This window comes from Penaeus vannamei, chromosome 22, assembly GCF_042767895.1.
Source record: "Penaeus vannamei isolate JL-2024 chromosome 22, ASM4276789v1, whole genome shotgun sequence".
Classification (NCBI taxonomy): Eukaryota; Metazoa; Arthropoda; class Malacostraca; order Decapoda; family Penaeidae; genus Penaeus; species Penaeus vannamei.
In genome coordinates, this window is record NC_091570.1 from 12,440,076 (window position 1) to 12,459,836 (window position 19,761).

Genomic DNA, 19,761 nt, shown 5'->3' on the forward strand with positions numbered 1-19,761 from the left:
TATAAAGTATGCAATCATAACAGAGATCCGAATACAATAGAATAGTTTAAATGTCCACATTTTCGGCTTGTCAAATACTAAGATCCCCATTACTGGAAGCAAAGCCATCACATATAAATAACTGATCTAAGGCATCCCACTACTAAGAAATTATTTCATAAGTCTATTCAAGTACATTCTATGTTATTAAATCCACAATTAAGAAAATCTTTCTCGCCACTCTCCAATCATAACGTTGACATTTGTTGATCAGCTTACAACAGTGAAAGATTATCAAATTCAGCCCATTTTTATGTCATCTAGTCTACGAAACATGTACATTATAATAAACATGAGACATTCATTTACAATATTACCGTGATAAGTTGTCGTCCATTGCGTAATGAAAGGTTATAATTGAATTTTTAATATGTTACTCCTTTCGTCTTTCAACTGAGGTACCAAATGAATCGAGGTGTCAATGAAGCAGCTGTATATTGAATTATTTGTGTATTATTTTACTTAAAGGGAATTATCAAAATCTGAATGTATATTTATATTCAAATCTTCATTGGAAGATATTAGGACAAAGTTTTTTTTTAATATTGAAATTCAAGAACTTAAATATTGTAGATTTTAGCTTGATTATTCACCGCAAAAATAGCGGGATATTTGAATATACATGCGCCTGTATGTAATATCTCTTTAGGATCTTTTTCAGTCTTCTGGAAATTCATTATCAAATGTAACATATCTGAAGAGTACTGCTAATTCATAATCCAGGCTAAAGGTAAAAGTATGCTGCAATCTCTGTCTCTGTCTCTGTCTGTCTGTCTGTCTGTCTGTCTGTCTGTCTGTCTGTCTGTCTGTCTGTCTGTCTGTCTGTCTGTCTGTCTGTCTGTCTGTCTGTCTGTCTGTCTCTCTCTCTCTCTCTCTCTCTCTCTCTCTCTCTCTCTCTCTCTCTCTCTCTCTCTCTCTCTCTATCTATCTATCTATCTATCTATCTCTATCTCTATCTCTTTCTTTCTCCCTGTCCCCCCCTCTCTCTCTCATACAAAATAAACTACATTAAGATTAATAGTTCAGGTTTGACAAAACTGCAACACCATTTTTTCCATTTTAGGTATAATATTGAAACGGATATAATTTTTGTCTGCTGTATTGTTCCTGAAACACAACATAAAAGTAATGAGTTGAAATTTCAGTCGAGTAATAATAAATTGCAAAAGGTAGATTGAATACATGGAAACAGGCTGTTGATTGGAATATAACATATGATAGATAAATCCAAATATATCATCATATATAATCGAATAAACTGTTTGCTTTTGGGTCTTCAAGAAAACAGCCCGATAATTTTCATGAATATATATTATATGATATTGTTCCATAACGCACAGCATATGCGAAAAAATCTTATTTGTGAAAGAGATGTCTTTCGTGACGTCATGACATATCCAAGAACGGACAGCGAACAGCTGATTTTTGGACTCAGAACATGTTGCATCATTCGAGATACAGTCATACGTGTTTCAGTATCCAGTTGTACTTTATGAAATGGTGTTCTTCAGTAGAATCTTAAGGTCAGCAACCACCATCGAAACATCAAAGCAGCTGTATAAGCATCTCCTTAAGGAATGTAAAAAGCTTCCAGATGAAGCACAAGGTTATTACCGGCATTTCATACGACAGGTATATAATTGAACTTTACGGGGGTAAACTGCATCACTTTTAGAAAGAAGATACAGAATACACTCGCCAGAGATTGAAGATCCCAACTACACGTCGGCAAACTAAATTGCCGTGACTAGGGCACTGCCGAGGCGAGAGTTGATGTGGGGCTCATCCCCCCATCACCCCCACCCCGCTGGAAACGTCTTCACCTTGTGCACAGCAAGATAGAGCTGAAACTCGGGAGGGTAATTTGCAATCTGTCCAACACTGTCCTGCCGTGAATACATGGAGTATTCTTTGTTATCTTGGGTGAGGGTTGGCAGCATTATCCCCAGTGGGGTGGTTGCAACAGTATAGGGATGTATTTTCTTCACTATTTTAATATGTTATTGTTAGTTTACTCTGCAATTTCTTTGGTACCTTTCATGCCCACCCTTGCTATCGGGGCTAAGAATGCGGTGGGTTTGTGGGGGTTACACGGCATAATTCCTACATATATGTGTACTAGAGGGTGAAAAATTCCATTGATACCAAAATTGTCACAGTCAGTTATACAATGTATTGTAAAAGATTTGTGGCATTACCATTCATGTCTGCAGATTATTTTGTACCAACAGATTTGTGTTCTCTACAAGAATATCATCTTCAATTTGCCTTTGCTTACTGCAATCATACTGTAAAGATTAACCCATAATATTACTAAATACTGCTGCATTGTTGTTATTTCAAGGAAACACCAACATTAACTAGTCAAGGAATAATTAACATTTTGCCACTTCTACCTACATATTTTTATCCATTCAATGCCCATTGCTGTTGTGGTGAGGCTAAGGAGACAAGGATTGAGGCCAAATGCAGGGAATCACCCCTACCCCGGGCTTCAGCCAGTGACTCAACTGATTTTACACATTCTTTTCTTCTTACTTTTTCTTTTTCCTTCTCTTCTTCAACCCCATCTTCTATCCACTTCCTAAGGTGTGAGAGCTGTGTTGAAAGGATGAAAGGCTGACTTTGTGCCAGTCATGAACAGCCAAGGGGTGCCATGGGCCCGGAATACATTGTTTAGGCCTTACCCCTCAAGAGGATCATATTGTTGCAGAGAAAGAAAAGTTACTGTTGTTGGTTTAAGAAATAATATGCAGACATGAACAATAATGCCATGGAAATTGCTGCTTACAGTCAAAGTCCACTTGATGCTCCCGAGCTTCATCTCTATCTTGCCATGCATACCAAGGTGAAGAAAATGTTTGTCTGGGGGTGTTCTGGGGCAGAGCCCCATCAACCCTCACTTCAGGTGGGCATGCCAGTCGCAGCCATTTAGATTGTTGATTAAATTTTGTGACATAGAATTGGTGACTTAATCTCTGACAAGTGTGTTTGTATTGAAAAAAAATCACTCTTGCCCCTTTATCAACTAGCCCACTCATTTTAATTCACCTGGTGCCTAGACCTCAAGCTCTCCCTTGACCACAACTCCTGAACACTACTAACCCTTCCTCAGTTACTAATGTTTGCAGTAGTACTACACTTAACAACACCCCTCTCCCACAAGGCCCTGTCCTTCTACTACCTCCTCCTGTATAAATCTTTTGAATATTCAATTTAGCCCAGCCAAGTGAGATTGTTTTTTTGTGATCCACTCTACTCTAACAACTACTCTCCTCTTCCAGTAATGCCTCTAAAAACAAGTAAGCAAAAGTAGCCACTATCACCTTGTTACCGATACATCTGAATCCCAAAGCTGACTGATTTCACTGGCAAACCCATTCATGCCCAGCCTCATCCTTCCCACAGTACTTGTACCAGAATTATCTCCATCTCCCTAGCAGACTGCATTGTCTATGACAAGAATTTGTCAAACTAGGGAATTATGATCAAAGATAACATGACTACTTTTCACTGTCAATTTTTCATTAACCCACCAGCATGGGTATATTTTGAAGCCAAAAATAATAGTTTCCAGGCAGTTACAAAATTGGCGTGCAGGGCTGGCCCGGAATCTACCTTGTGTCAGCCATGGTCCACAATGTATTAGGAGCGCAAGGTCTGATCCAACGTCACTCTGGTGGGATGCCAGGCAATGTTTATTTTTCTGGGTGTCTCATATATGGGACACCTGTCGTAAATGGGTTAACTCAGTGCCAACAGGTGCTTTGCACCCTATATTGGACCACATGTGGAGTCCCACGGCAATCAGCCAGTCAAATGATAAACTAGAAGGACGGAAAAGGTAATTTCCAAACTGCCTAAAACTTTGGTCCAAGAACATATGATTTTTCAATGAACAAGAATAAAAAATGACTTTTAAGGGTACTTTTGAGGGGCTATAACTCACTCGTCTTTAGATATCAGATAATTAGCAGATATATGTATTCTATGCAGTCAAAGGGTTGATAAGTATTATACAGTTCTGTGAGACTTATTAATTGATGATTTTACTTTATGCCTGATGTTTTCCTTGTTTGGCGGTAATTTTAGTTTTATTACTAATTATTAGATGTGCACACAATGAAATTGATCAAATAATTTTCACTGCTCCTTAGGTAGAAGTCCTAAGGAGTGAAAAATATCTTCTACAGTTATGTGGTTCCCTAATGAAATTAAATAACATGATATGTTAGAATCTTTGTTTAGCATTGCTTTTTTGTACCTGACAGATAAATTGAAAATGGGTCACATACTGTCAGCTATTTAAGAAATGAAACAAATATTAACAAAATGGGAGAACTACAATCCATTTAATGGATTGTAGTCTAGATGCACAAGAGTGCATCTAGAGCTTAAGCTGGTATATTTGCAAGGTGGTAGGTGATTGGCTATTGCTGACATAATTTTAGTGAATTCTAGAATCCTAATTTATTGATTTCTTAGCACATTATTTATTTGCTTCCTACAGTAAAGTTCTGGTAAAGGAAATGACATGAAGTTGTTTCTACTTGTAATGGTTATACTGATTGTTTCAAACCACATCAGTTATGGCATATGGCTAAAATTTTATTACATATAAGAAAACCAAGGTACAATGTTTGTTTTTCAATAAAGGAATGGCACAATTTATTGCAAAACCTATCAAATTTCAGCATTCAGTAATGACAGGTTTATACTAGAAACTTACTCACTCCTAATATTCTATGTAGTTTAGTGGATATGTAACTTGTGTAGTGTAATTTGAATTATTTTTTTGTAAATGTTTAGAAGACCCATGCACCTCCACCACTCATGACAGTCAAAATAGCTTCATATACGGTTTAAAATGTATTGCACTTTATTTTGTTTATCATATTCCATACATCTGCAAAAGAAAGTGCAATCCTCTTTGCATTAAATTTTGTTTGAAATTATTTAAATGATGCTTTGAAATATAATTCATAAAATGTATTTTCCTCTAGGGTTTCACACAGCACTCAGATGAAATTGATCCTGAACGAATAAGTCAGATAATCGAGAGAGCAGTAGAAGATGGCAAGTGGATTGTGGAAAAGGTATGAGTGAGTAACTATGTAACAGTTAGCTCTATTTGTTGTAACAAACTGAACTTGACCAGCAGATTATTTCTGCAGTTTGCTAGTTTTTAGTATTTTGACACAATTGTGTTTTTTGTATATTTTTATTTATATCATTTAGAGAAAGTAAAGGCTTGTGAATATTAATGCCATATGGAATAAGTAAAAGAGTGTATGTTTGAGAAGCCTTAAATAAAATATAAATTTAGAATTATGCCTGAGTGACACTTGTGAAGTTAAAATGAACCCTATGTTTAAAGTTTAATATGGCACTATTACATAAAATAATGTTATCTATTTGCAGTACTCAAAAATAAAAAAGTAGGCAGTCTGACGATACTGTTAAGCAGGTATCAAAGGAAGAACTATCATCAAGTAGGTAAGCCTTGGTTATGGTATATTGAAATAAAATTATATGCTTTGAAAATCAGAAAATAACTATACGTTTACTTAGTTATAGTCAATGTAGGCAAGTATTTTTTCCAACAAATGTTTTCTCTTATAACAGAGCACAATGGACAAGATAGTACATAGTTTACCAGTTGAAGCCAACGCCAACCAGTTTTGGGGAGCAGCCCGTATTTACACTGAGAAACCACACATTGTAAATCGTAGACTTTGTGGGGTAGCAAATTTATGGATTGGTGTGTGCCATGATGAATATTGCCGCAGTTCTCTCATTTCACATATGAGCAATGTCATGAAGGTCAGGCAGGGAGCCCATATCAATTCTTACAATTGTGACATTGAAGAAAAGCAAGTAGATAATAACTCAGAATCTGAAGACAGTGAAGAACAAGTACAAACATTAAAAAAGATATTAATACAGGAAGGATTTACATCAACTTCAGATAATTTAGTAGAAAGTGAGGAAGAAATAAGTGGTGCTGGAGAGGACAAAGGCAAGGAACACCTGTCAAATGTTTCAGAAGCTACTGTAGGAGGCAAAAGCATTCCTTGGCAGAAGCTTGCTGAAGTGAAGGACCTGAAGGTGGCCATAATTCGGAAGGTTCTTCCAAGACAACTCAAGAGATATTCTTCTCTTCTTGAAGTTGTAGTTATAGGTATGAATACTGTAGGAAGAGTGCAAATACACAGTTATTCCTGTGTTTATACAGGCATAGATAGTATTTATATGTGAATATTGTCAATAGGCTGCTATGCATATTTAAAAGAGTTGACTTTTTTTCCTAAAGAAAAAAAAGCAGCTCAAGCAGAAATCCTAAGCTTCTATTTCTGCTATAAACTTGTTGTAATATCCTGATTCAGCCATAAAGACCAGGTCTATGATGAGTTTTTCATACAATTCTTTCAGATGGCAGGATGCTCCAAGTTAGTTTCTTCCCGGAAAAAACAGGAAGCACACAGAGCATTAGCCCTAGGATTCACTATTCCTTCCGCTTTACAAACCATGACATCTCATTAACAGCTATTATAGGTAAAGATACTTTAAATTTGTTGGTAATGCTGTAATGTAAAATAATTATACATGTAATCAGTTTCCTTTCTGTTGAAAAGAATTATAATTCCTTATCAGAAACTGTATCTAGTGCAGTAGTAATCTGAGATATGTACTGTGTGTTTTGTTATCCAAAGGAAATTTTTACATCCAAAACTAGGTAGCAGAATGATAAAAATTAATTGTCTGCTTGTCTCAGAAACTTGTTCATGCTTGAAGAGCATGTATACATTCTGTGCTTGCAGTGATTTTAGTTTATAAATTTTGTTTACACATACATAAGCTTTCGAAATATAATTATTATCCCTGCCTGGTTCACCAATTAACCCCATTCCTTGGAATTTTGGAAAGAAAAGTATTTACTTTAAGCATTATCATTATCACTAGTTTGTATTAATAGGAATGGTAATAAATGATAATAATAGTAAAAATAAAACCTTATCTCCCTACAGCATAAGTAATGGGGTTAATATGTGTAGTCAGTAGGAGTAGGAATTGAATTTTTGGTAACTAAGCAGTTTTTAGACAAAACTATTAACAAAACTACAATGACAGAATAAATGAGTCAACTGATACTTTATACATTATATATATTTGCATATTTATGCTGTGCTTTAGTACAATATCTTTGTGTTTGGAGAGCTCATCAAGTTTTAATCCCTTTAAGGATTTCTTAATCATTTTGTTTATTTGTGATTAGGTACTGAAGAGGAGATCAAGGATAATGACCCAAATGTCACATGGCTGAAGCAAAATGTTCTCCCAAAACTAGTGAAATGGGCTTCTGAGGTAGAGGAAGATGGAAATGTGGAAGACAGAGGATCCCTTAAGCTCGTAGATGTACAAGAATATAACAGTTTATATCAGAAACTCAAGATTAAATATGGGCAACCACTTGTTGAGGCAAGTTTTCATAAATTTTAATAAGTTTTTTTCTTAAAAGTACTGATGATGCTGATTGAATTTTATTCAGTAGTTATATATTATCTAAATCTTAATGTCAAAAAGTGTCCTAAAAGTTTATGAACATATAATGCTTATCACAACATACCTAAGTGAAGTAAGAAGCTAGTTATACCAAAATAAAGACATGAGCATATTTTCACATTGTTATGTTCTTAAAAAAATAATAATACAGAAAATGGAGAAAATTATATAAATGTTTGAAGTTTTAGTCTCTTTATGGTCTGTATGACTTATAATAGAGATGTATTTCCAGATGTGGCCAGAAGTAACAGACCCAACAAAGTTTGTATTTGAAGACGTTGCTATAGCCACATACTTGATTCTCCTTTGGCAACAAGAGAGAGAGAAAAAGGGACAAACAGAATATCAGACATTTGCTGATCTTGGGTGTGGGAATGGACTACTTGTTTACATTTTAACAATGGAAGGTTATAAAGGCATTGGAATAGACCTCAAGAAACGGAACATATGGGATATGTTTCCAGAGAATGTAAACTTGAAGGTAAGATTAAATTTTTATTCAGTGGTCTACCTTACTACAGCAGTTACAGTGCAGATGATTTTGTAAAATGCATAGCAAATGGTGATATTGGTAGTTTCATTACAAAGTTATGATGAAGTGGATGACAACTGTTTTTTATACATGTAATGAAATTATGATTGATAATTTAATTCATACAATGCATTGTATGAATGTTAAATATATGCATGATTTAAAGTAGAATACAGTAGTAAGACAGATACCAAATTCATTGTAATGCTAACCATAGTTGTAGCCTAGAACTTTACTTTTGGTTAAGTATTTTCTTCATCTATCATTTCTTTGATCATATTTTTTTGCAGTATGCTTTGAAAAGAAAGGAAAAGGATAAAAGATCTTCAAGTGTATTCATAATCTTTACATATTTTTGTAAAAAATCCTTTATATGATATATATTTACTGTTTAGCAATAGTAAGTATAGAAATATAATGAAGAAATTGGTTTTATTCCAGGAAGGAGTTGTTGAGCCATCAGATAAAAATTTGTTTCCAGAATTTGATTGGCTCATTGGCAACCACTCAGATGAACTAACCCCATGGCTACCTGTCATTGCTGCCAAGTCAAAATTTACAACTCGCTTCTTTGTTATTCCATGTTGTGCCCACGATTTTGATTGTAAATATAGAAGGAAAACAGCTAGCAAGAGCCAGTACTCAGAATATTTGGATTATGTAAAGGAAGTAGGAGATATATGTGGTTTTGAAATGTGGCAAGACAAGTTGAGAATTCCATCAACAAAGAGAATATGTCTTATTGGTCAAGAGAGAACCTATGTAGAAAGTGAGATGCCTAGGATTTTTAAGGCAGTAGAGGAATTTATCAGAATTAGAAATGAAGCTAATGCTAATAGTTTAGTAAATCAGGCTTCAAATGGAAAGCATGAGACTAGCTTGCAAAATAATGCAAGGGAAACTCTGGATTCTGAACTTTGGTCAAACAATTTCAAAGCAAGAGAAGCCATCCAGCCAGTGCGTAATTGTACAAAACTGGACCAAACTGTGAAAGAAGATCTCATATCAACAGTTGTAGGAATACTCATGGAAAAAAAACATTTAGTTGAGGTAAGTGAGATGAGATCTCATTTTGTTGTTTTTATGAGTCTTATAACAGTTTTAAGGATGTTTCCCAGAAATGTCCTTTTTTTTTTTTTTTTTTTTTTTTTTTTTTTTTTTTTTAATACTAAATCACAGAATATCAGTTTATTATTTAAAAAAAATAATAATACACTTACTTTTTCTTTCTTTAGGTTCCTTCAACAGAAAACAGCATACTGAAATGGGATAGAGGAGGCAGCATTGTCTTAGGCGATTTAGCAAAAAGAATGTCTCCCAGACAGTTATCGGCATTGAAAAATGAGTGTGGAGGTCTACAAACTTTTCTGAGGAATCATAAGCATATATTTTCCACTTTGAAGGGAGAAGTCAGTTTGCAGGTAAATACAAAGGTTGAGAATCTTCAATTTTACCCAGTGTGCTGGATAATCACACACTGCCTGCTGTTTTCTTTTGTGCATTTTGTTTGAGCATAGATGGCTCCACAAGTGCTCAGTCACTTATAGTAAGCTCATGTGTCCTCAATTTAATTGTTGTTGTTTTTTCTTTAATATTTTTAACTTGAATGTTAATATTGTTGCTGACATTGTGATTACTTTAATGTTCTTAGCAATAATTATAATAAAAAAAATCAAAACATAAATAGAAAGCTTAGGCAGGTGAGCTAAGACTAGTGACTCCTTGGAGATATGCACCAGTAGAGCTATCTGTGTGTAAAGATATTCAGTAAGTAAAAAGACAGTGTATATGGCATGTATTCTTGCAGCCCCAGCAACAGTGGGTTAACAGATGGTCTTTATATTGCAACAGAAAAAAGGAATAATGAAACATTATTGTTTGGAAGAAGTTTTTTCTTCGGTGAAAAATATAAATCTTTCAGGAAAACCAAATACATTAATTTAATTTTTTATGACTTTCAGGTTCCTTCACCAACATTGATGGGAAAAGTACCAAAGAATCGAGTAAAAACTAAACAGTGCTGGTTTCACAGTAATCATGCTCAGGGCTGCCCCCTACCATCAACATTGTGTGTTTATGCTCATGGTCAGGATGATCTTCAGAACAACCAAGGCCCTTAATCTTCTCTTAATGTCATGAACTGTTAGCATAAACATCACAATATCATCATCTGGTACTTTTTATAAATTATAGCTTGTGACTGGTAATTTGATGGAGAAATATTTTTCACTTTTGTTATTAAATGAAAGCCTTTAACATGTGGAAACTATTTCACTGTTTTCTATATCTAGTAGACATGTATATACTGTTTTTAAATACAAATAAACTCAATTGTACTTTTGATTTACCTTCAAGATATTCCTAATATATATAAATATTTGACTATGGAAAACAAAAGGTTATGGTATTATTATATCACAGTATTCTCCCTTAGATACCAAGCCCTTACCTTGAATGGGGACCTTGAGGAGTGGATCATTTCTCTTCCTCATATATTCCAAGCTTACCATGGACAATAATGATTTTGTAACATCATTAGGGGCAATGAGGCTTGCCCCTTTATCAACAAGCCCCACTGACTTATCCTTTCTGGTTTGTTGACCTCTGGCTCTCCTTAGATCACAACTCTGGTCATTACCTAACTTTCAGAAAACATTCCTTCTTCTCTCTCAAAATCCTCCTCTCCATATCCTCATTCTCCACAGCCTAAATTTTCAAACCTCTCCTGCCATATTAACCTTCATCCTTACTGCACATCTTCCCGCAGTATTACCTCATTCATCACCACTCCCTCTTCCTCCCTTCTTCGCACTTCAGCTATTTCCTCCTCTACAAATCTTTTGAGCTCTCTTTTTATCCCAGCCAAGTGGGATCAATATTTTATGATTCCCCCTACAGCCCCTTACTCTGACAGTACCCTTCTCTTCCAGCAATGTCTCCAAAAAGAAGTAGGCAGTTTCCACAGCCGCTCCGATTGTTCACGCCCTGTCACAGTTACATCATAGTCCCAATTGTATGCATTATCTACTCTGACTGACCTCACTAGCAAATCTATTCCTACCCAGCCTTATTCCTCCCTTATTACTTGTACTGTAACTGTTTCAATCTCCCTGACTGATTGTCCTGTCTACAAGAATAATTGGTCAGAATGTGAAAATGACCTGATTTCCTGCCTTGTTGACTAGGATACAGTATCAGTACAGTGCTACACTGGAAATATTTGGGAGTTTATGACAGGCAAGTGAAAATAATTTCTTGAATTTTTGACTTCATGACTTGAAATTTCAGGCTTTAGCAGGTCAGCAAACAGGTTAGCAGTGTCAAATACTCACCTCATTTTTGAGAACTAAAGTTACGTAACTGAAGTTTCAATTTCACATTAGAATCTCATATGTTGAAGATGTAAAATCCATATAAAAATAACATTTCTTGTTAAGTAGCATTATTAGTTTCATTTTTACTTTTTCTGTATAAGTCAAAATAAACTTTATGATATTCATACTACACTTCCACTTTTCTGTGGCAGACATGTAAAACAACTAGCAGCAATTCCTATTTAATCCGTTGGATCCAGGTGCCTCATGGCTCACAGGTGGACCGAAATCTGGGAATTAGGCTTACTTGAGTGACGACACTCCCAGGTGTGTGGCTTGTATTCCCAACCCAAATGAAACACTCATGCTGTATCAAGACCTTTCAACACTAGCATCTCTCTTTAGTGTTTTTTTGACATTTTCCAAGGTTTACAATTTTCCATTGATATACTGTATCAAGATATCTATAGACTTTTTTTCCTTGTCGTATTTATGTTATTTTAAAAATATTTTTGTATCATTCAATTTTCTTGTAACACACGTATGGTGCTGGTTATGTTGGACAGGAGTAGGATCCTGAGCAAGGAAATATTGTCCTTCCTAGAGAAGGTGGAAAAAATGCAATAGCCCCTTCCTAAAAGCCCATAGCGTCTCACTTCCTCCAACAACTTTCTGCACTCATGAGCAGTCATTTCTGTCACTCTGGCCCTCAGCCAAAGTTTTGCATGACAGCATATTCCTGTCACCCTTAAGCAAAAATTTTTCCATGGCATGACAGTTAATCACCTTTATCCAATAGGTTAATGGATTCTTTAAAAAAATACCAGTCATTACCATTAAGAAAGAAATTTAAGATATTGTAATTTTCAAATGATTTATTTTTGTCTTGAAAATTATGTTACCTTTCCATAGACAAAGCCTTGAAAACTTTTCATTAATAGTGAATAGTAGAACATTAGAAATGTTCTAGTAAAAACAAGGCATTTACTGGATTATATTAATTAAAGTGCATTTTTTATGACATTTTATTTATGAGTACCTAAACTCTACTTAATGACATACAACTTAATCATTACTTCTTAATCAGACATAATCATTCCATATTCTCTTCCTCTGGATGAGCCTCCTGATATCTTTTAACTTCATCCTGTGGGTAAAAAAATAAAGCTGTAATTCATAATTCTAGTTACTATGTGGAAGCATAGGTTCTTCAAAGTGTGCTTCCCCCTGAATAATACACTATTTACTGTTTTTGGCAATATGTGATTTACATTTATTATCCTTTTTTTGTTATTTATGGATTTTATATTCTCAGATATCCTGCTCAGTCAGAAAAAGTATTTCTATCTAAAATTCCCTAAAGAAGACAAGGTTTTTGTCAGAATTATTAAAATTTGAATCCTTAAGCTTTCGTTACTTGCATTCCCACACAGCTGTTCCTACTTATTTTTATAAAGGGGGTGTAGGCCAGTAATTTCCCAGCAGCGAGAGCACTGAGGTGCAGGTCCTTGAAGATTTGAACATTTAGGGTACAGTCCTGTTAATATTCATTGGTGGGTGCACATTTTCTAATAAAATTGGTAATAAGGAAGGATATTGCCAGCTGGAAGAACTGGTGTGGTGGCCCACCCATTTTTACTTACCTTAATCATTTGTCTAATAAATTCATTCTGTTCCTTCAGCTCCTTTAGTGCTTGTCGAAGTACTTGGACTGCTGGAACTTTATTTGTTTGTATACGAACATGTATTTTGCGTTCCATTGGATGAGGCACTGTATATCCACAGAATGAGACAGCTGGGCTGTAAAGTAATGGTGTACATAAGAGAATGCTTATTAGATAATATGGTATGGTATTATCAGTTATCAAAAACAAATAAAAGTACTTTACTTTATATACATAAAAACATCATACTGTATTATGAAAGACAATAATTTATTCTTACTTTTGTACAATTATGTGTTTCAATGCATTTCCTAGTGTGTGGTCTTCTTCATTGATTACAAAAGTACGGCAATATTCATCTTGCCCTGGCCCCACCAGCTGTAAAGTAAATATACAAATATGTACATAACTGTCACTAAACTGAGAGAAAATCTTCAATTTTCAAATAATGGTAAAATGGAAGAGAACATTTTTTTATGACTTGTAGGAGACACTAAAACTAAGAATGAAGAAAGGATATTTATTAGAATATCAAGTGATAATATTAGTAGAGAATATCGAAATACTATGTTTTTTCATTACTTTTCAGGGAAATTCTCATTCATATGTGCATCTAATAATCCATAAAAATTAGTATCACTGGACTCATGGGGTCTAATGTGCATTTATCATGGTTTTAGCTGGCACTAAACAACAAAAATGACAAGGCTAGTTGATGTAGTTATTACTATATTCTTCCCATTGTTAGGGAGCTTGGTTCTCCACCCCGTCCAGAATGCAAAATCTTGTTACTGTGAATTGTTTTGGGAGGTTTTACATGTTTTAATTGAGTGTATCTATAAGTCACACTGATTATCTTTTAAATATTTTTGGCTTGATGTCAATAGAAGTTCAATGATAAAAAATTCAATGGGTTTTAAGATGCAGACATGATCTAAAAAATTATGGATAATATATACAATATGGATGTTTGAGCAAACTAAAGATGATATTTTTTTAAAGTCAACACACTGCAGTTGTTAATGTAAGAAATAATCTGGAGACATGAATAGTATAACCACAATAAAATGAAAATTATCATGGAAAGCACTGCTAACAGCCACTCCGTGCTCCCGAGTTTCTGCTCTATCCTGCTGTACATGCCAAGGTAAATACAATATTTGTCAGGGGATATTGAGTGGCAGAGCCCCCAATCAGTCATCCCTTCGGCCACGACCAATCATGGCAATATTGATTATCTATTAAATTTTGTAATATAGAGTTGAAGACTTAGGCTCTGACAAGCTACACCAATCATTTCTAAGCTGAACTGTATATTTAAGTTTTGAAGCAAATAATTTGATTACATACCCATTCCAATTTATTTTTCGAGTCACCTTCATTAGCATTTGGCACTCGAAATCCATCAGGACCGACGGGCATGGTGTCAGACTATGCTAGGGTCGGTTGAATAGTAAAATGTGCTAGCTTCTGCAACTGCTGTGTTTTGCTGTTAATGTTTACATCTGAGAAGACGTAGAGGATTCGTTTAATCGAGATTTTAGTTATGTATCACTCTGTGATTACATCTACAAAATATCTTGAAAATAACAGTGCATCGCAATAATTTTAAAATATTTAATCGGTTTGCATAAACGTTAATAGATCATTCTAACTTTTACTGCAAGAAGCTTTATTATGTGACCGGGAAGTAAAGTAAAATAACATGTGGGTTTGTTTGCATGTCGTACGGGATAGTAATGTTATCGTACTCCATTGCAATGCGTATCTAAATAGATAACAATTATGGACTTTTAAGATATACTTAAAAACATAATCTCTTGTTCTAGGTTTTAACCATTTTCTATACAGAATTGTTGTAATCATTTTTATTTGTAAATGACATCCTCTCTCCCCCCCCTCCCCCCCCTCTCTCTCTCTGTCTCTCTCTCTCTCTCTCTCTCTCTCTCTCTCTCTCTCTCTCTTTCTCTTTCTCTTTCTTTCTCTTTTTCTCTTTCTCTTTCTCTTTCTCTTTCTTTCTCTTTCTCTCTCTCTCTCTCTCTCTCTCTCTCTCTCTCTCTCTCTCTCTCTCCCTCTCTCTCTCTCTCTCTCTCTCTCTCTCTCTCTCTCTCTCTCTCTCTCTCTCTCTCTCTCTCTCCCCACACACACACACCTTCTCTCATCTTCTACTTTCTCCTTCACTCTCTTGCACTCTGATTCTCGCACTCCCTTGCTCTCTGACTCACTCACTCTCTCTATCTATCTATCTATCTATCTCTCTCTCTCTCTCTCTCTCTCTCTCCGTTACTCCTTCTTTCTCTATTTCTCTTGTTTTCTTTCTTTTATTCACTCACTCTATCTATCTTTCTTTCTGTTATCTCTCTCTCTCTTTCTTTCACACACTCTCTCTACCTTCCTCCCTCCCACCCATATCCCCTCCCTCGCCCCCCCCTGCTCTCTTTATCTATCTCTTCCTTATTTCTCTCTCTTTCTCTTTATTTTTTCACTCCCTCTCTCACTCTCACTTTCTCTTTATTTCTCTCTTTATCTATTTGTTTCACCCCCTCCCCCCCCCCCCTCTCTCTCTCTCTCTCTCTCTCTCTCTTTCTCTCTCTCTCTCTCTCTCTCTCTCTCTCTCTCTCTCTCTTTCTTTCTCTCTCTCTCTCTCTCTCTCTCTCTCCCTCCCTCTCGATATCTCACTCTCTTACTTTCTCTCTTTCTCTTTCTTACAGTAGCACTCAAGGTGTGAAAGAAACGACTTTTTGATACTCTTATTATACGCAATAAGTGCCATGAATGCACCTGTCAGTTCTAATGGTGTATTTTTTGTTATTGGATTGTAGAAATCAAATATCCACGCATGATTTTGAAAAAGACTTTTCTGCTGCATCCATCAAGCATCCGAATTAAATATTTGCATATGAATTTGGATATTTTTAACAGTATATGTCTCTGAAGAAGGGAGAGCAACAATGAAAACTGCAAAATACCCACTATAAAACAATCAGCGGATGATATGGTTAGAAATGGCAGTTGATGAAGTAGAAAATCCAGATAATGAGGTACGTGAACATAAGGTGGTGAAGCATTAGGAAGAATATCAGGAAGGGGAAGGATCCGGGGGACACGTGCAATATAAGGGAGTCACGTGACAGGGTTCTTGCAGGTATAAGCTGATGAAATTTAAGATCTTTTTAAGACTTTTTAAGATTCATACCAATTGCTTTTTAAGACCCGAAGCCACTTCCTCATAATGTGTACGCCTACTTTACGTGTCAGTAACCAAAATTCACCCTGACGATTTTTACACCTTTCGGATAGATTGCGCACCAGATTATGATTTTTTTTTATTTTTTTTTTTTTTTGCACACGACCCATACGTAAACGGTCGCGTTGATAAGCAAAGGTCTAATGTTGACAAATTATTTCCGATATAACAGATATGTACATTTATCTGCAAATATAAATATAAGACATTTTAAGACCTGCGACAGAAAAGGCTCCGTTTATTAACTTTTTAAGGTCACAAATAAAAAAAATCATATAAAACAGGACCCTGCGTGATCATCCAAGTAGATAAAGGAGAAAAAAGAAAGAACGGTGGTGCACATGGAGTAGGAGAGGATGGGGTGTTTCGGGGGAGAGTGGGAGGAAGAGGGGTAAAGGGAACTTGAGGAGGATGGATAACGGCTAATACTTTGAATGTAGAGTGAATAGGAATTGAGGTTGGAGAGCGGATGGCGAAAGGGGGCATTTTCTTGTATCATGTTTAGGAAGTTTTGGATGTCTTCAAGTTTCTGGAGGGAGGTTCATTAGGGAGGTGTGAGAAACAATGGTTTTCTTGTGAGTAGGAGAAGAAGGGATAGACATCCAAGGAGAGGATGTGGTAGGATAAGATGGAGTGGACATTTTAGACTGCCTGGTGCGACAGGCGGAGCGATGAGGAAGGGTAGAGATTGGAGTATCTGGATTTAGACTGGAAAAAATTTGACTGGGGAAGAGAGGGACTAGAGGTACAATGGTTCGGGGTAGAGGAAAGCGATACTATAGGAGATGCAGAGACCTTAAGGTGGTAGGAAGAGAGAATCCTTTTCGGCGTGCTTCCTGTATGACCTCACGTACAGAGTGGCCTAGTTTGAATTTGAGAACTGCTACCTCACATTCAAGCTTCTAGGCAGGGCAGCTGTTATCCAGTACATTATGGGAGCCACCACAATTGGCACGCGTTCGTGATTGAGCATTGTATTTTGAACGGTCATGACAAGGTTGGACACATAGGCAGTAGGCTGTGAAGCGGCTGTATGGGGTTGGGTGAGCAAAACGCCAATTCTGATATCAATGGGGAAGGGGGTCGATATGGCCGGATAGGGCAGGAGATTCCAATGGTATAAACTTCATGGGGCAGGAGACTCCAATGGTATAAACTTCATGGGGCAGGAGACTCCAATGGTATAAACTTCATGAGGGAGTAGATCTTACGCTGTCCTCTGAGAGGAATAATGCATCACTACTGCCACTACATCATAGTCAAAAAGGCAGACGAGCAGGTCGTTTTCACAATCTGACCAGTCCTTGTAGACAAGACAATCAGCCGGGGAGACGAAAACAGTTCCGGTACAGGTATTAAGAGAGGAGTGAGGTTCGGAAGGAATAGATTTACCAGTGAGGTCAGTCAGGGTAGATAGTGCACGAGCTTGGGAATCAGACGTAACTGTGACCAAGGTCTATAGAATTTAAAGACCCTGACTGTGACAAGAGTCAACTAGAAATAGTTAACACAGGCCGGGCCACTCAAGAGACAAGGCCGGGCGAAGCTCGACCTCGCAAATCTAACTGGATTGAAATGAACTGTGACAAGGCGTGAACGATCAAAACGACTGCGAAAGGAAACTTCGCCTTTGTTTTTGGAGACATCTTTGGTAGAGAAGGGTATAGTTAGGGTCAGGGGCCGCAGTGGGAATCGCAAAAAATCCCACTTGGCTGGGCCAAGAGAATACTCAAAAGGTTTGCAGAGGTGGAAGCAGCAGGGGGGTGGAGGGAACTTGAGGAGGAGGAGGATGGATATCTGAAAATGCTTTAAAGGTAGAAAGAGTAGCAACAGGTTTGGGGGGGGGGGGCGGGTGTATGATGGAGTGGAGTGTTCCCTTGGATCATCTTTAGGAAGTTTGGGATGTCTTCAAAGGTTTCTGGAGGGGAGTTGGGGGAAGAGGATGAGAACAAAGGTTCTCTTAAGAGGAGGAGAAGAGGAGATATATATCTGAGGAGCAGAAGAGGGAGCTGTGGGAGGTGGAGTGGAACGTTTAGGTTGCCTGGTGCGACAAATAAAGTGAGGAGGAGGGGTAGGTATCGGGGAATATCTGGATTTAGATTGGAAAATGAATGTGACTGGGGGATGGGGTGAGTAGATGTAGAATGGTTTAGGGTATAGGGGAAAGATACTGGGGGAGATGCAGAAATTTGAATAAGTTGGAATATGTCGTCCTTCCTGTCTGGCCTCACGTAGAGTGAGGCCTAGTTTGAATCTGAGGACTGCTACCTCACATTGAACCTTATAGACATGACAACTCATATAATATACATTACTGGAGTCTCTACAATTGGCACATATACGAGACTGAGCAGGGTAATTTGAACGGTCCTGACCAGGTGGGACACAAAAAGGGTAGCGGGCTGTGGAGCGACAGTGCTTGGCTGGGCGGCCAAAACACCATCATTTCTCACATTGACGATGAAGTGATCGATGTAGCCGAACATAGTGGACAATTCACCAATATATACTTTATAGGGGAGGTCATGTCTATGGAAGCTAATCTTGGCAATATTGACTTATGCTTGCCGCTGGGAGGAATAGTGTAACACTGTACTACCACTGCATCATAATCAGCAAGGCAGGTAAGTAGGTCATTTTCACTCTGATCAGTCTTGTAGATAGGAAAAGCATTTGGGTGGATAGAAACCGTTCCAATACAAGTATTAAGAGAGAGGTGTGGTTCGGTAGGAGTGGGTTTGCCAGTGAGGTCAGTTAGGGTAAATGTGCACGAGCTTGGGATTCTGATGTAGCAGCAAGGTGTGAACGATCGGAGCGACTGCGAAAGGTAACCTTGCCTACATGTGTTTGGAGGCACCGTTGAGTAAGAAGGGTAGGGTATTCTCAGAATATGGGACTGTGGGAGGAATCAAGGTCTATATAAGTACTTATACTTATATAGACCTTGGGAGGAATCACAAAGAATCGATCCCACTTGGTTGGGCCAAAGAGAGTAATCAAAAGGTTTGCAGAAGGTAGAGGCAATAGAAGGACGAGGGCGAGAGGAAGATGGGGTGGTGTGGAGTGGAGTAGAACAGTGGTGGGGAGGACGATAAGATTGAAGAGTAGTAATAAGGAAAGAGGACATTGAAGATAATTGTGGAGATGGAGAGGAGAATGTTGGGAGAGAGGAAGGGGTGCTTTCTGGAGGTCTAGTAATAACCTGGGTGGGTGTTTTGGAATGGATAGAGTTGTCAGTAAGCGTCGAGGAGCGAATATTAGTATCGGTGGTTGGGGCCATGGTTAAAGGTGGGGCAGGGGTCGGAAAAGAAAAAGAAGAAAAGACCAAGCAAAATTAGTTGAGACGAGGGCTGAGGCCCAAGGTTGGGGTGATTCCATACAATGGGCCCCAATCTCCGTCTC

At 37.2% G+C, this 19,761-nt stretch overlaps 3 protein-coding genes across 6 annotated transcripts in view; 1 reads left to right on the forward strand and 2 right to left on the reverse strand.

Annotated features, from left to right (window-relative positions):
* Nucleotides 1-455, reverse strand: part of LOC113826019 (uncharacterized) — an 11,500-nt gene extending 11,045 nt beyond the window's left edge. The window contains exon 1 of the mRNA XM_070136564.1: nucleotides 357-455. Coding sequence (XP_069992665.1) covers nucleotides 357-376 — 20 coding nt within the window. The 5' untranslated portion in view covers nucleotides 377-455. The remainder of the gene's footprint in view (nucleotides 1-356) is intronic.
* Nucleotides 456-1,443: 988 nt separating this feature from the next.
* On the forward strand, nucleotides 1,444-10,465 carry LOC113818478 (probable tRNA (uracil-O(2)-)-methyltransferase). 4 transcript variants are annotated; one of them, XM_070136583.1, is made up of 10 exons: nucleotides 1,444-1,562; nucleotides 5,043-5,135; nucleotides 5,461-5,535; nucleotides 5,665-6,220; nucleotides 6,472-6,594; nucleotides 7,316-7,518; nucleotides 7,835-8,083; nucleotides 8,576-9,184; nucleotides 9,370-9,555; nucleotides 10,096-10,465. In XM_070136583.1, exons 4-10 carry the CDS (start codon nucleotides 5,671-5,673, stop codon nucleotides 10,252-10,254), a joined length of 2,079 nt encoding a protein of 692 aa, XP_069992684.1. In that variant the 5' UTR covers nucleotides 1,444-1,562; nucleotides 5,043-5,135; nucleotides 5,461-5,535; nucleotides 5,665-5,670; the 3' UTR covers nucleotides 10,255-10,465. The 4 variants fall into 4 exon arrangements, with proteins under 4 accessions (XP_069992684.1, XP_027226457.1, XP_069992683.1 ...); XM_027370656.2 differs by having other exon boundaries at nucleotides 5,461-5,531; XM_070136582.1 differs by lacking the exon at nucleotides 1,444-1,562 and adding an exon at nucleotides 1,733-1,898 and having other exon boundaries at nucleotides 5,461-5,531.
* On the reverse strand, nucleotides 10,009-14,622 carry Polr1D (RNA polymerases I and III subunit AC2 l(2)37Cg). The gene is made up of 4 exons (XM_027370658.2): nucleotides 14,463-14,622; nucleotides 13,393-13,490; nucleotides 13,092-13,248; nucleotides 10,009-12,595 (listed from the first exon to the last, which is right to left on the reverse strand). The coding sequence occupies exons 1-4, from the start codon at nucleotides 14,532-14,534 to the stop codon at nucleotides 12,542-12,544; spliced, it is 381 nt and encodes a 126-aa protein (XP_027226459.1). The 5' UTR covers nucleotides 14,535-14,622; the 3' UTR covers nucleotides 10,009-12,541.
* Between the last annotated feature and the right edge of the window lie 5,139 nt (nucleotides 14,623-19,761).